The sequence below is a fragment of the Rattus norvegicus genome, chromosome 4 (assembly GCF_021556685.1).
Source record: "Rattus norvegicus strain SHRSP/BbbUtx chromosome 4, alternate assembly SHRSP_T2T, whole genome shotgun sequence".
Taxonomy (NCBI): Eukaryota; Metazoa; Chordata; class Mammalia; order Rodentia; family Muridae; genus Rattus; species Rattus norvegicus.
Genome location: NC_141537.1, coordinates 18,450,810 through 18,466,598, shown reverse-complemented (window position 1 = coordinate 18,466,598; position 15,789 = coordinate 18,450,810). Strand labels below are relative to the sequence as shown.

The window sequence follows — 15,789 nt, the reverse complement described above, 5'->3', positions numbered from 1 at the left end:
GCTCTCCAAGTGGGTTTCATGTACTGTAGCTGGAATGACTCTAGCAAGGTTGTGTGGAAGAATTTAATACCCTGCTGAAGGAGGCTCATGCTGTGGCCTAGTACCAGGCCCTGAATTGTTTATTGGCCTACTCCTGTGTGAGGACAGAAGCGAGGATGCTGTTAGGGTAGGTCTCCATGGAGCTGGTGAACAGCAAAGGCTTCTTTTACCATGTAGATTGAGAGTGGAAGACATGTTCTTTCCAAAAGCTGCTTGTTGATATTAATACGAAGAGGGGAAATGGTTCAATATAAGTTATAGTAGCAGACACTCACTGTGAAAGGACTGACTGGGTACACACAAGCCAAGTGAAGCTGGAGAAAAAAGTGAGAGACTGCACCACTGTAACTCTATTGTGGGCGTGACGCCTTTTTCAAAGGAAAAAACCATGGTTTTGTAATAGTGAAAAAAAGGAAAGCCATTCTCAGAACCCCTAAAAAGAAGATATCTGATAACCATATTTTCTTCAAAGGGAACGATACAGAGATGGCTTTATGTGGATGTCAGTACTGGGGAACTTTATGGCCATTCTGGAATGTATATCTCACAATGCCTAACATTTTAATGTGAACACTCGACTTAAAACCCATAAATTTCAGACCATGGACACTTGAGTCTATTTATCTTTTTATCTTTACAGTCCTACTCACTGGCGACCTTCGATACTTTTTTACTGAGTCAATGAGTTTAAATGGATGGCAGATAAGCAGAATTTACTTTATTTTAACATGAGTTATACAGTCTGAGATACTGCGAATATATTTTCTGTGCACTTACCAGTACCAGATAGATTTTTCAAAATCTAAAATAGGAAAACCAACAGACATTTGATAATCTATGTTTTGTTTTGAATGAGTCACACACATATTCTTCACCATATTTTATAAGCCACTGTTATAGCTTTTCATACTATGGATAAATAGAGTATTACTACCAAAAGCTTTTTAGAAGAGACTGATCATTCATAAAACATTTGCTTTTATAGTACATTAACATATTAGAAAAAGGCAAGAGACTTCTGACTCATCTGAAAACATGCAATTATTTGTCTTTTATATTAAAAGTGGATATTTTACATATTTTGTAAACACACAGTCATTTTATATATATATATACACATATATATACATATATATATATGCGCCATTTCTTTGGTTGTCTCCACTGATCATTTTGATGGGCAGTCCTTTGAAAATAAGGAACATCTGTAGCCATGTTCATCCATTTTCCCTTACAACACATTTGTATAGCATCTCTGAAAGGTTCCTTACTGCAAATTTTCACTTCTATCATCCTCTAGAACAAAAATATCCCAAGTCATCATGTGGGATGATTCAAAGGGAGCTGCTCAGAGAAACAAAATAATGGAGGTTTGTAAATTGCACAAGGCATCTTCAGTACTTTGAAACCACCATTAACTTTTGATTGGCTTTACACAGTGCACTGCACTCACAGAATGACAGAATGACCTTTGAACCCTTCTAAAGTCACATTCTCATGTGCTGCACCTCTAGTGATTTCTCTAGCAAACACTGGGTGTTTCTGTTCTGTGTATCGTTTTGTGATGTTCTTCTTTTACAAACCATTCTACTGGTTTATACCATTTTGTAAGCCACAATTTTTTAAAATGAGAACATTTGTGAATCTTTTGATAAGGTTCATAAAATATGAATTGTAAGCATAGGTATAATTTTTTACATCAAAGTAACTCTTGTTTATAGACTGACAACCAATTTTAGGTATTAAGGTTTAACATTTATAGATTTGTAGTATTAATAACTAAATGGTTCATAGTTAGAAAATTCTTCAATAGTTTGCTTCTAGTAGCTCGTCTTGTGAAGTTTCTCAATTAAACTTGCAAAAAACAATCTTATCTGTTGAGGATGGTGGATACTTGTAAATTATAAGTTGGCAGTTACAATTGAAAATATTTACAATTTGATATTTATGATTCCATCTTTTGAATTATTTTAAGGGTAACTTATTTTAATTAGTACTTACCTTTTCTTTACCAAATTAGTTATAAGGTTTTTTTTATATTCTTGTTGTTAAATCTCAACTAGTTTTCTTAGATCTAAATCCATACAACTGGTCAAGTAAAATAATCATATGCATAAAAGTGTCTGCATGATTTATAAAACAATCTGAGTTATATATCTTAGTCTAGAAATGATTTATGTAAGCACCATTATTATCCAACATGTCTATAGGATACAAGAACATTTTTATTTTATATTACTTTGGAGCATGTAATTCCAAAATTTCTCTTATATCTTAAGAGCACCTAAGAAATATTGCCAAATTATAAATAAAATCTTATCAGTATGATTACTTCATAAGTTTTTTAACCTAAAACACAATTGTTTTTCTCATTTCTACTGTACATTGTAATGGCAGTGAGACATTTTACCTTGTATAAACTGATAATCATTATTTGTTGTCCAGGACTAGTGACTTTGTACTATTGTAATAGCTAACCATTTCTACTAGGACTTCCTCAAATAAGGAAACCAAAACAGATTAAATGTTAACAAAATGGTAGGAGTATCACTTTGTAATGCTAGCTTGGAGAAGTAGGACCACTTCTAATGACTTAAAACTTTCTATTATATTTCAAAACCATATACCTAATGTACAAATTGTATAATTGTGTGTTTGTGTGTGCATGCCAATGTATAAACACATGTACATACATGTATGTGAGTACAGATTCCTGATTGACAACTTTTGATTTAAGACATGTGAATGATGTTTATAAAGACATGTTTCCTCTTGGATGGCTATGACTTAACACCAAGTAAAATATAAGATTCCATATTTTCTTTTTAGTTTTATATAGTCTTAATTTAAATATATTGGGTTAGACAAAAATGTCAGTGTGTTAAAAATGTTCAATCTGTTTGAGACTGGGCTCTTGTGTTAACCATATTCTGGGTTTGAAGGCACTGTTCTACAGCATCTCCCACTCTCTCTCCCATCTAGATCGGGGCACCGTGCAGAAGGTCGTAGTCCTTCCTACCAACAGCTCTGCTAGTGGGGAGCTCATTCTGGAGGAGCTGGAAGTCTTTAAGGTTTGGTCACTTCTTCTGTCCATCTCATCGCATGCATGATGACATCATTCCTTTACTCTAGCCAGTAAAAATAGCCAATAAAAGATTAAATAAGCAAATGTAATAAATTTTAAGAGTAGAAAAGTCTCAGATAAAAGGAGAACTAGAGAACAAATATTTTTTGCGAAGTATTTTCTTATACTTTAAGTTATCTCAACATAAAAGGCTGACATTTTTTACCAGCTATCATCACAACCCAAAGAAATTTGCTCATCATTATTTTTAAAAAATGAGTCCCTCTGGCCAAGGTCTAGGGGAGTCTGTAATGAAGGAGGCTTTATCATTTCCTTCACATGCCACTGTAACCCAAATGCCTTCACATTAGTGATTACAGATAAGCTTCCTCATAGCTTTGCAGCCAGTCATTCCAAGAAAAGCTGCTGCTGTTTGATTGCTTTCCACTCAAATACCATGTCAGTTAAATAAAACTAATGCTCCTTCTTAGCACTTGAACCCTTATGTTCGGTCCATGCTTTGGATTTCATTGTATTGTTCTCCTTGAATCTTGGGTGCTTTACAAGGAAATAGAAAAAAAAAAAGAGCACCAGTGTACAATGGTGAATTTCACTTCATTAAGATCTCTCTGCCATTCAGGACACTGGCCCAGATACCCTTTCCTCCTTCATACCTTAGACAATCCCTCCGATGATAGGCTGGCCTCCAGTTTCTGACCAGCCTACTTCAATTTTCCAAGTGCTACAATAACAGCCTGAGGCCACCATACTGAGTTACCTGTTCTTCAGGTATCTGGGAACCGACAGAACCAGTCTGTGCTGGTCCTACCTAGCTGCTTCCTTCCTGGCATGATCATTGTTCCTATATAAGGGTCTTTATCTGGAAACTTGGGGGGAAAGCACAGCAAAAGAGTTGTAAAGAAAACTTAGTGAGGAATCCAGGCTTTCATAGGTCATTATTTACAGCTGCGACAATTAAGAGACATGGGATTCTGGAGACCAGAACCAGCCTCTGACTGAGGAGTTTACTCAGTAGTACCTCGGAACGCCCAGAAGTAGACTATCCCTTGCACACTTAGATGTTTTGCTTAGCTGACTTGACTCAAAACAGATTGTCTCATTAAGATCATTACTGTGCTTCCTGAAGCTATTGGTTTCATAAGCATCTAATTGCATAAGAAACAACACTGATAGATTTTTCAATTAAATTTTACAATTGAACACTGTAACAACGAATGGAGTCTAATATGAGTTGGAGATTCTCCAACTACTATCCAGTGTGTTGTTACTCTTATAATTTTAATACTCGATTCTAATTTTCACTAGGTTCTTTGTGATCATCACAGTAAAACATATATTGACTGTATCTATCCCAGCAGGTTTTTGCCTGCTCGGCTTGTAGAGAAATAGAGTGTTTCACTGCATTAACTATCATTGTATTACATCGTATACTTTTTTCCACGCAACCAACTAGTTGGTGTTTCCTGAAGATAACAAAAAGTTATGTAGTGCCAACACTTCATTTTTAATACTGAATATCTGTTTTGGTTATCTGGAAATGTTTAATGAAGTGAGTTTGAAACCCGTCTAAACATATATATTATGGAAAAGCCATCTAGTGAGAAGGATGTATGGACAGTTACACGATTTGTTCTGTTGTTATCATCAAGAAAACAAAATTCCGAATGGAAATCCACAGTCAGTCACAGTTCCTGTGGGGACATCATTTGAAAAGGTGTTTGGGCTTCCTTCCTGATGTCTCTGGGATTGTTGATAGAGCAGAGTGAAAGGCACTATTGGCAAATGCAGTCGTTGTCTTTGGCATGTGTTTTTGTCAAATTTTGAGGTGAGGTAAAATCACTGGGTGTGTATGAAATATTATGATGGTCATGTAAGGATAAAATAGATTTAAGTAGAAAATACCCTTAGTTAAGTGTTATGTGGACATACTTCAGAGCTATCAGTGTAGCATTTAAAAAGAGTAGGAACAGTTATTCCACAACATAGAACTTCAACCTCCTTTGTCATCCTATATTCATGTGTCTGGTTCCTTTAAGCTGGAATTGAAGTGAGATAAAACTTTAGCAGGTGATGCAGTGACTGTAAATTGTCACATCCATTGCACATGTGTATGTGACTATGTGAGTGAGGTTAATGCAAGTCATGACCACTGATGGTTCTTGATATCGCCATTTTCCATTCTAAATGTTTACAAATATATGCAGATCTAAAGGAAGTAGGATGGTGGGAATAACTGGATTTGGGAACTTCACCCTTCCTGAATTAATCCTGGATCGGCATCAGTATATCATAAATTCCGTTTTAAGTTTAAAATTAGTTGATAATATTTAGGAAGTGAAGCTATCAAGTGGCCTTCAGAAGGATTAGCATTTCAGTGAATCCTTTCACAAAAAGACCCTTATAACTATATATGTCTTTGTTCTTACCAATGAGAACTCTATAGCCTGGTTAAGCATACCAGTCTTTCCTAAACAGCTCTTGAGAGGTGAATAGTAACATCTCATGTAGGGTTTTCCCTATCACAGTCTCCTCCTGCACACAGATCCAATGTTCAAATCAATGTTCGAAATGCTTCTTTCAATGATCTGATTTTTCCATTTTCCTTTGAACGCTCATTGTAATTCGTGTGCGATAATTGTACTGCTTCCAAGTTTAAACACGTTATACCAGTCTATCTGTAGTCCCAAAGAAGAAATACATGTTACAGAGAGTATAGGCACTGGAAGAAAATATGGCTTTTGAATGTTTATACAAATAGAATTTTACATGCAAAACTCCTTCTAAAGGTCAAATGATCAAGTAATGTACCTTTTTTAATTTTTTAGAATCATGTTCCTATAACAACAATGAAAATCTCATCCAAAAAGGTAAGAAACATTTTATGTCATGTTCTATGCATGATAAAATATAATCAGGAAAGTATGTTTTTTAACTTCTGAAAGATCTGAGAGTTTTACTATTGACAATCATACAGAATCCTCTCTAATTTGACATTGACCTCACTGTCTGTTGGTGAAAACTGAATGTTTTCCATCAAAGATAATGAGAGCAGACCATATATGCAAAAGGCATTCCAGCTTTTCATATATTCTATTTCCTGAACTATGATGGTGTGCTCACTATAATAAAGATCAATATTCTAAAAGGAGTGAGCATAATATTTGGGCTACTGTAATTTCAAGACATCCTCAGGAGCTAGAGTGAATAATCCACTCATTTCTACTTTCCTGCCAGTATATCTTTAATATAACAGACAGTATTATTTCCTATGGTTTATGGATGTCTACAAAACCCTTACTGTACACTATCTAAGGGATGTGGACTTGGAAAAGGATTAAAAGATGGTAATTATCAAGAATTAAGTTAATGTAAATTTCTTAACCATGTAAATATTCAATGATCACAATGGCAATTCCAATTTTTCATGTCTGTGATGCACCCTGTTTCAATTCCCAAAGCCTCAGGAGCTACCCCCCTATACAGTCAGAATGAGTCATCTTTGCATTTATTTAATCTCAACTTGAATATAAGTTACAGGAAAGCTTAACTTTCCTGCCCTAAGTTTCTACATCTAGAAAGCAATGACTTTCTCACAAATGATGTATGTGAGCCTAGAAGAAGATGGCGCTAGCTAGTGCTGTCTCGAAGAACCTTTGGTTCTATTTTTCTTGGAACAGAGACTAAAGATGTTAGATGTTTGAACAACTGACTTTATAATTGCAGTGCTCTTTGCCATATCTAACATGCTAGACATGATGTGGTACTCATGGTCAAAGTTCTGATCTTTTCACTTGACTGAGTTTTATGAGAACAAATAAATATGACATAATGGAGTTAAAGATCTCATCTGTAAAAATGTTTGCATGGTGCATAACAAACATTTTCCCAAGTAACAAGAAGTCATTTGTCATTTTGCTAATGTCCTATGGAGCTGATCTCAAGTCAGAATTGTCTTTGAAGCCAGCAGGGAAGCCCTTTGTTTATGATGGCTTAATGGGAAGAGACAATGTAGAAGCAAGATTCAAAGTCTTCACAGTCGTTTGCACGGCACCATAGTCGTATATAAAATGTATGGCTCAACATCTTTATAGGTCATTTGTTATGTTGGTTTTCAACATCTCATACTGCAGATGGTTTAAAATGTTTCAGTGAGGCAGTGAATGTCACAGCTAGAGTAATGACTTGATTTTCTGAACATGTTTGGCTTTGCTAAATACTTCATTACATTCTGAGGTGGGAAGACTAAAATTGGTGAAGAGAATGTTTTACTTGTTTAGTTGTGAGTTTGTTACCTTTCCTTTACTCTTTGTATCTGGTTGCAAAAATACTGACATTACTAAAAAAAAACTAGTGTACATAGGATAAAACCACATTTTCCCCTTTTTTCAAATAAATTGGGATTGTTAAATATTTTAATGATGATACTGGCAATTGCCTCTCTTCTTCAGATACATATTTAGTTAAGCAATAAACACTGCTGGAATAGAACTTAGAGGCCTCCTGCATAGTAACACTTTCAAACACTGAGCTACATCCCAAGCCTTCTTTTTTAACTTTTCATTTTGTGGCCAAGTCTCAGGAGTGCCTGATGTGGCTTTATGAAGTCACTCTCTGCAGCCAAGCAAGCCTTGAACTTGTCACACTTCTGATTTAACTGCCCAAGGAATTAGAACTATAGATCTCTGCCACAGGGACCAGTGGTAATCATTTATGTCCAGTGTTCCTGGGCGAATTATATTTTTTACTCTATTAGGGTAATAAAGATTGGTAGACAAAGAAGAAATTTTGAGTCATATTTAACTGTAAACTTTTATATTAGGGTTGGTCAGATGGCCTTTGTAAATAGCAAGGGGCGACCATGAGCAAGTAGGGAGAGGAGGATGGCTGGAATTCATGAATTACCACCATATCTCCAGGTGTAGTAACTTACACAAAGGATTATGGCACAGTGTGATAGAGAACAATACCCAGTGTCCTCCTCTGGCCTCTGCATGGGAACACAGGTGCACACACTGATGTATGTGTGTGTGTGTGTGTGTGTGTGTGTGTGTGTGTGTGTGTGTGTGTGACATACATGCATGTACAAACACAAACACATAACAAATAGGTACATTTTCAAATAATGTAAAAATAGTTTTAATAAGCAATGTATTACTTCCAAAAACGTGTGGGGGTCTGGGGCATGGGGCTTTCCACACCGATCTCTGGCCCAGCTAGGTGCTTAGTTTGGGGTGAGGGGGAGAGAACTCAGGCAGGGAGGGGGAAGAGCTTCTGCTGCCTCCACTGCTGGTCCTTCCTTCCACCTCTTCGGTTGCTCTGACAGGGCCGAGTCAGAAGACTGAGTAACCAGCGAGGGGTGCTGGGGAGTTTCTGACAAGGATTTCAGGAGAGCAGATCTTTTCCCCAAGCGGCGGTCATACAGCTCTTATGACAGAAGCTCTCAGACGAGGAAATAATTCTTACACACTTTTAATTCTTCTGAACACAGCCCTTAATTACAGTTTTTGGATGGGTCAGTGTCTGACACCAGGTACTTCCTATTGGTTTGGCCTGAGACCTTGGGAAGAGCTCATCTACATATTTGGCGGCTTGGTCCTGCTTCTATGACTGTTCTGCCTTGAGCCTATGTGACCTGTGGTCAAGTCCTCACTTGTGGAGGAGGGGCTTGGGGCATTGCCCTGCATGACAGATCTGTCTCAAACCTTTCTGCGGGGGCGGGGGGGTCTGTGGGGGCTGAGAAAGCCCTGATCTCCTGGGAGACTGGGAATACGCCCTCTGCCTGCCATCCCTTTAGAGTCTCCAGGGATTGGACCTATCTCAACCAGGAATCAGAGTACCTTTCACAGCCCACCATCCTACAGTCACTTATCCAAATGCTTTCATTTTAAATATGACTGATTATCTAGAACTTTTTTTTCTTCTGAACAAAAATGCTTTCTATTTTGAAATTGACTTGTTCTGCTGTACTTGAATATTGTGAAAGCTTCCTTGTCATTTGCTAAGAGACAGTGGAAAAAGAAAACATCTTAATTTAAATCTGCAATAAATAGGCCAAATCTTAGAGAACAGTGGACCCCAATGTTTAAAACAGATTACCATTCTACATGGTATACTAAGAAGTATTTTTTTTACAGAAAGTGGTAATGTTATAGGCATATTAATGTAGGAAAATTCTATTTATTTTGGCTATACTTTCTCTTTGCTTCTTGTTTTGAGTCTGTTTCTAAAGGAATTCATGGGTTTGTGGCTATATATTATAATATGTTCCTGCTGAAGGTCCTTTAACTTCTACATCTGAAATAAATCATCGTGGTTTTTCTTATAGCAACAGTTGTACGTGAGCTCCAATGAGGGGGTTTCCCAAGTCTCTCTGCATCGTTGCCATATCTACGGCACAGCCTGTGCAGACTGCTGCCTGGCAAGGGACCCATACTGCGCCTGGGATGGCCACTCCTGCTCTAGGTTCTACCCCACTGGGAAACGGTGAGTGCCAAACATGCATGTACTCTGCATAGCAGGGCAGACATGGACAGGTTCTATGGCCTGTTTCATTTTAAAACCCAGGGCAGAATGAAGCCATAGTTACCATTGCATACAGCCTTTTAGGGAAAGAGATGACATGCGTTATGACCTGAGTTTCTCTTCTTCATGGAAAAGTTAGGCTCTAGGACCCATCAAACACAGGAGGTGGCATTTTAAGCTCTGCCTTCACACTGATGTGTGGCTCTATTGTGTCCTCTGTATGTCACTGTAGCCTTAAACCTCACCCTGCTAGGACTGCGTATATATTGCTTAATTATCTTTCAAATGAGCATTTGAACTTCGTGTAATTAGATTTATTTCTAAAGTTGGTGTTTTCTTTTTTTTTTCTTTTTTTTTTAAATTTTTTTATTATTTTTTTTTATTCACTTGAGTATTTCTTATATACATTTCAAGTGTTATTCCCTTTCCCGGTTTCCGGGCAAACATCCCCCTCCCACCTCCCCTTCCTTATGGGTGTCCCCCTCCCAACCCTCCCCCCATTGCCGCCCTCCCCCCATAGTCTAGTTCACTGGGGGTTCAGTCTTAGCAGGACCCAGGGCTTCCCCTTCCACTGGTGCTCTTACTAGGATATTCATTGCTACCTATGGGGTCAGAGTCCAGGGTCAGTCCATGTATAGTCTTTAGGTAGTGGCTTAGTCCCTGGAAGCTCTGGTTGCTTGACATTGTTGTACTTTTGGGGTCTCGAGCCCCTTCAAGCTCTTCCAGTTCTTTCTCTGATTCCTTCAACGGGGGACCTATTCTCAGTTCAGTGGTTTGCTGCTGGCATTCGCCTCTGTATTTGCTGTATTCTGGCTGTGTCTCTCAGGAGCGATCTACATCCGGCTCCTGTCGGTCTGCACTTCTTTGCTTCATCCATCTTGTCCAATTGGGTGGCTGTATATGTATGGGCCACCAGTGGGGCAGGCTCTGAATGGGTGTTCCTTCAGTCTCTGTTTTAATCTTTGCCTCTCCCTTCCCAGCCAAGGGTATTCTTTTTCCTCATTTAAAGAAGGAGTGAAGCATTCACATTTTGATCATCCGTCTTGAGTTTCGTTTGTTCTAGGGATCTAGGGTAATTCAAGCATTTGGGCTAATAGCCACTTATCAATGAGTGCATACCATGTATGTCTTTCTGTGATTGGGTTAGCTCACTCAGGATGATATTTTCCAGTTCCAACCATTTGCCTACGAATTTCATAAACTCGTTGTTTTTGATAGCTGAGTAATATTCCATTGTGTAGATGTACCACATTTTCTGTATCCATTCCTCTGTTGAAGGGCATCTGGGTTCTTTCCATTTTCTGGCTATTATAAATAAGGCTGCGATGAACATAGTGGAGCACGTGTCTCTTTTATATGTTGAGGCATCTTTTGGGTATATGCCCAAGAGAGGTATAGCTGGATCCTCAGGCAGTTCAATGTCCAATTTTCTGAGGAACCTCCAGACTGATTTCCAGAATGGTTTTACCAGTCTGCAATCCCACCAACAATGGAGGAGTGTTCCTCTTTCTCCACATCCTCGCCAGCATCTGCTGTCACCTGAGTTTTTGATCTTAGCCATTCTCACTGGTGTGAGGTGAAATCTCAGGGTTGTTTTGATTTGCATTTCCCTTATGACTAAAGATGTTGAACATTTCTTTAGGTGTTTTACAGCCATTCGGCATTCCTCAGCTGTGAATTCTTTGTTTAGCTCTGAACCCCATTTTGTAATAGGGTTATTTGTTTCCGTGCGGTCTAACTTCTTGAGTTCTTTGTATATTTTGGATATAAGGCCTCTATCTGTTGTAGGATTGGTAAAGATCTTTTCCCAATCTGTTGGTTGCCGTTTTGTCCTAAGCACAGTGTCCTTTGCCTTACAGAAGCTTTCCAGTTTTATGAGATCCCATTTGTCGATTCTTGATCTTAGAGCATAAGCCATTGGTGTTTTGTTCAGGAAATTTTTCCAGTGCCCATGTGTTCCAGATGCTTCCCTAGTTTTTCTTCTATTAGTTTGAGTGTGTCTGGTTTGATGTGGAGGTCCTTGATCCACTTGGACTTAAGCTTTGTACAGGGTGATAAGCATGGATCGATTTGCATTCTTCTACATGTTGACCTCCAGTTGAACCAGCACCATTTGCTGAAAATGCTATCTTTTTTTCTATTGGATGGTTTTGGCTCCTTTGTCAAAAATCAAGTGACCATAGGTGTGTGGGTTCATTTCTGGGTCTTCAATTCTATTCCATTGGTCTATCTGTCTGTCTCTGTACCAATACCATGCAGTTTTTATCACTATTGCTCTGTAATACTGCTTGAGTTCAGGGATAGTGATTCCCCCTGAAGTCCTTTTATTGTTGAGGATAGCTTTAGCTATCCCGGGTTTTTTGTTATTCCAGATGAATTTGCAAATTGTTCTGTCTAACTCTTTGAAGAATTGGATTGGTATTTTGATGGGGATTGCATTGAATCTGTAGATCGCTTTTGGAAAAATGGCCATTTTTACTATATTAATCCTGCCAATCCATGAGCATGGGAGATCTTTCCATTTCTGAGGTCTTCTTCAATTTCTTTCCTCAGTGTCTTGAAGTTCTTATTCTACAGATCTTTTACTTGCTTGGTTAAAGTCACACCGAGGTACTTTATATTATTTGGGTCTATTATGAAGGGTGCCGTTTCCCTAATTTCTTTCACGGCTTGTTTCTCTTTTGTATAGAGGAAGGCAACTGATTTATTTGAGTTAATTTTATACCCAGCCACTTTGCTGAAGTTGTTTATCAGCTTTAGTAGTTCTCTGGTGGAACTTTTGGATCACTTAAATATACTATCATGTCATCTGCAAATAGTGATATTTTAACCTCTTCTTTTCCTATCTGTATCCCCTTGATCTCCTTTTTTTGTCTGATTGCTCTGGCTAGAACTTCAAGAACTATATTGAATAAGTAGGGAGAGAGTGGGCAGCCTTGTCTAGTCCCTGATTTTAGTGGGATTGCTTCAAGTTTCTCTCCATTTAGTTTAATGTTAGCAACTGGTTTGCTGTATATGGCTTTTACTATGTTTAGGTATGGGCCTTGAATTCCTATTCTTTCCAGGACTTTTATCATGAAGGGGTGTTGAATTTTGTCAAATGCTTTCTGAGCATCTAATGAAATGATCATGTGGTTCTGTTCTTTCAGTTTGTTTATATAATGGATCACGTTGATGGTTTTCCGTATGCATGCCTGGGATGAAGCCTACTTGATCATGGTGGATGATTGTTTTGATGTGCTCTTGAATTCGGTTTGCCAGAATTTTATTGAGTATTTTTACGTCGATATTCATAAGGGAAATTGGTCTGAAGTTCTCTTTCTTTGTTGTGTCTTTGTGTGGTTTAGGTATAAGAGTAATTGTGGCTTCGTAGAAGGAATTCGGTAGTGCTCCATCTGTTTCAATTTTGTGGAATAGTTTGGATAATATTGTTATGAGGTCTTCTATGAAGGTTTGATAGAATTCTGCACTAAACCCGTCTGGACCAGGGCTCTTTTTGGTTGGGAGACCTTTAATGACTGCTTCTATTTCCTTAGGAGTGATGGGGTTGTTTAACTGGTTTATCTGTTCCTGATTTAACTTCGATACCTGGTATCTGTCTAGGAAATTGTCCATTTCCTGAAGATTTTCAAGTTTTGTTGAATATAAGTTTTTATAGTAAGATCTGATGATTTTTTGAATTTCCTCTGAATCTGTTGTTATGTCTCCCTTTTCATTTCTGATTTTGTTAATTTGGACGCACTCTCTGTGTCCTCTCGTTAGTCTGGCTAAGGGTTTATCTATCTTGTTGATTTTCTCAAAGAACCAACTTTTGGTTATGTTGATTCTTTCTATGGTCCTTTTTGTTTCTACTTGGTTGATTTCAGCTCTGAGTTTGATTATTTCCTGCCTTCTACTCCTCCTGGGTGTATTTGCTTCTTTTTGTTCTAGAGCTTTTAGGTGTGCTGTCAAGCTGCTGACATACGCTCTTTCCTGTTTCTTTCTGCAGGCACTCAGCGCTATGAGTTTTCCTCTTAGCACAGCTTTCATTGTGTCCCATAAGTTTGGGTATGTTGTATCTTCATTTTCATTAAATTCTAAAAAGTTTTTAATTTCTCTCTTTATTTCTTCCTTGACCAGGTTATCATTGAGTAGAGCATTGTTCAATTTCCATGTATATGTGGGCATTCTTCCCTTATTGTTATTGAAGACCAGTTTTAGGCCGTGGTGGTCCGATAGCACGCATGGGATTATTTCTATCTTTCTGTACCTGTTGATGCCCGTTTTTTGACCAATTATATGGTCAATTTTGGAGAAAGTACCATGAGGAGCTGAGAAGAAGGTATATCCTTTTGCTTTAGGATAGAATGTTCTATAAATATCCGTTAAGTCCATTTGGCTCATGACTTCTCTTAGTCTGTCGACATCACTGTTTAATTTCTGTTTCCATGATCTGTCCATTGATGAGAGTGGTGTGTTGAAAACTCCCACTATTATTGTGTGAGGTGCAATGTTTGCTTTGAGCTTTAGTAAGGTTTCTTTTACGTATGTAGGTGCCCTTGTATTTGGGGCATAGATATTTAGGATTGAGAGTTCATCTTGGTGGATTTTTCCTTTGATGAATATGAAGTGTCCTTCCTTATCTTTTTTGATGACTTTTAGTTGGCAATTGATTTTATTTGATATTAGAATGGCTACTCCAGCTTGCTTCTTCTGACCATTTGCTTGGAAAGTTGTTTTCCAGCCTTTCACTCTGAGGTAGTGTCTGTCTTTGTCTCTGAGGTGTGTTTCCTGTAGGCAGCAGAATGCAGGGTCCTCGTTGTGTATCCAGTTTGTTAATCTATGTCTTTTTATTGGGGAGTTGAGGCCATTGATATTGAGAGATATTAAGGAATTATTGCTTCCCGTTATATTCATATTTGGATGTGAGGTTATGTTTGTGTGCTTTCATTCTCTTTGTTTTGTTGCCAAGACGATTAGTTTCTTGCTTCTTCTAGGGTATAGCTTGCCTCCATATGTTGGGCTTTACCATTTATTATCCTTTGTAGTGCTGGATTTGTGGAAAGATATTGTGTAAATTTGGTTTTGTCATGGAATATCTTGGTTTCTCCATCAATGTTAATTGAGAGTTTTGCTGGATACAGTAACCTGGGCTGGCATTTGTGTTCTCTTAGGGTCTGTATAACATCAGTCCAGGATCTTCTGGCCTTCATAGTTTCTGGCGAGAAGTCTGGTGTGATTCTGATAGGTCTCCCTTTATATGTTACTTGACCTTTTTCCCTTACTGCTTTTAATATTCTTTCTTTATTTTGTGCGTTTGGTGTTTTGACAATTATATGACGGGAGGTGTTTCTTTTCTGGTCCAATCTATTTGGAGTTCTGTAGGCTTCTTGTATGTCTATGAGTATCTCTTTTTTTAGGTTAGGGAAGTTTTCTTCTATGATTTTGTTGAAGATATTTACTGGTCCTTTGAGCTGGGAGTCTTCACTCTCTTCTATACCTATTATCCTTAGGTTTGATCTTCTCATTGAGTCCTGGATTTCCTGTAGGTTTTGGACCAGTAGCTTTTTCCGCTTTACATTATCTTTGACAGTTGAGTCAATGATTTCTATGGAATCTTCTGCTCCTGAGATTCTCTCTTCCATCTCTTGTATTCTGTTGGTGAAGCTTGTATCTACAGCTCCTTGTCTCTTCTTTTTGTTTTCTATATCCAGGGTTGTTTCCATGTGTTCTTTCTTGATTGCTTCTATTTCCATTTTTAATTCCTTCAACTGTTTGATTGTGTTTTCCTGGAATTCTTTCAGGGATTTTTGTGTCTCCTCTCTATGGGCTTCTACTTGTTTATTTATGTTTTCCTGGAATTCTTTCAGGGATTTTTGTGTCTCCTCTCTATGGGCTTCTACTTGTTTATTTATGTTTTCCTGGAATTCTTTCAGGGATTTTTGCGATTCTTTCAGGCATTTTTGCGATTCCTCTCTGTAGGCTTCTACTTGTTCTCTAAGGGAGTTCTGCACGTCTTTCTTGAAGTCCTCCAGCATCATGATCAAAAATGATTTTGGAACTAGATCTTGCTTTTCTGGTGTGTTTGGATATTCCATGTTTGTTTTGATGGGAGAATTGGGCTCCGATGGTGCCATGTAGTCTTGGTTTCTGTTGCTTGGGTT

At 38.0% G+C, this 15,789-nt stretch overlaps 1 protein-coding gene across 4 annotated transcripts in view; it reads left to right on the top strand.

The window, feature by feature from the left end:
* Sema3c (semaphorin 3C) overlaps positions 1 to 15,789 on the top strand; it is a 163,485-nt gene that overhangs the window by 133,119 nt on the left and 14,577 nt on the right. For all 4 annotated transcript variants that reach the window (NM_001106578.2, NM_001439851.1, XM_087656438.1 and 1 more), the window contains 3 exon segments: positions 3,022 to 3,110; positions 5,950 to 5,991; positions 9,450 to 9,607. In NM_001106578.2, the coding sequence (NP_001100048.1) occupies positions 3,022 to 3,110; positions 5,950 to 5,991; positions 9,450 to 9,607 (289 nt within the window).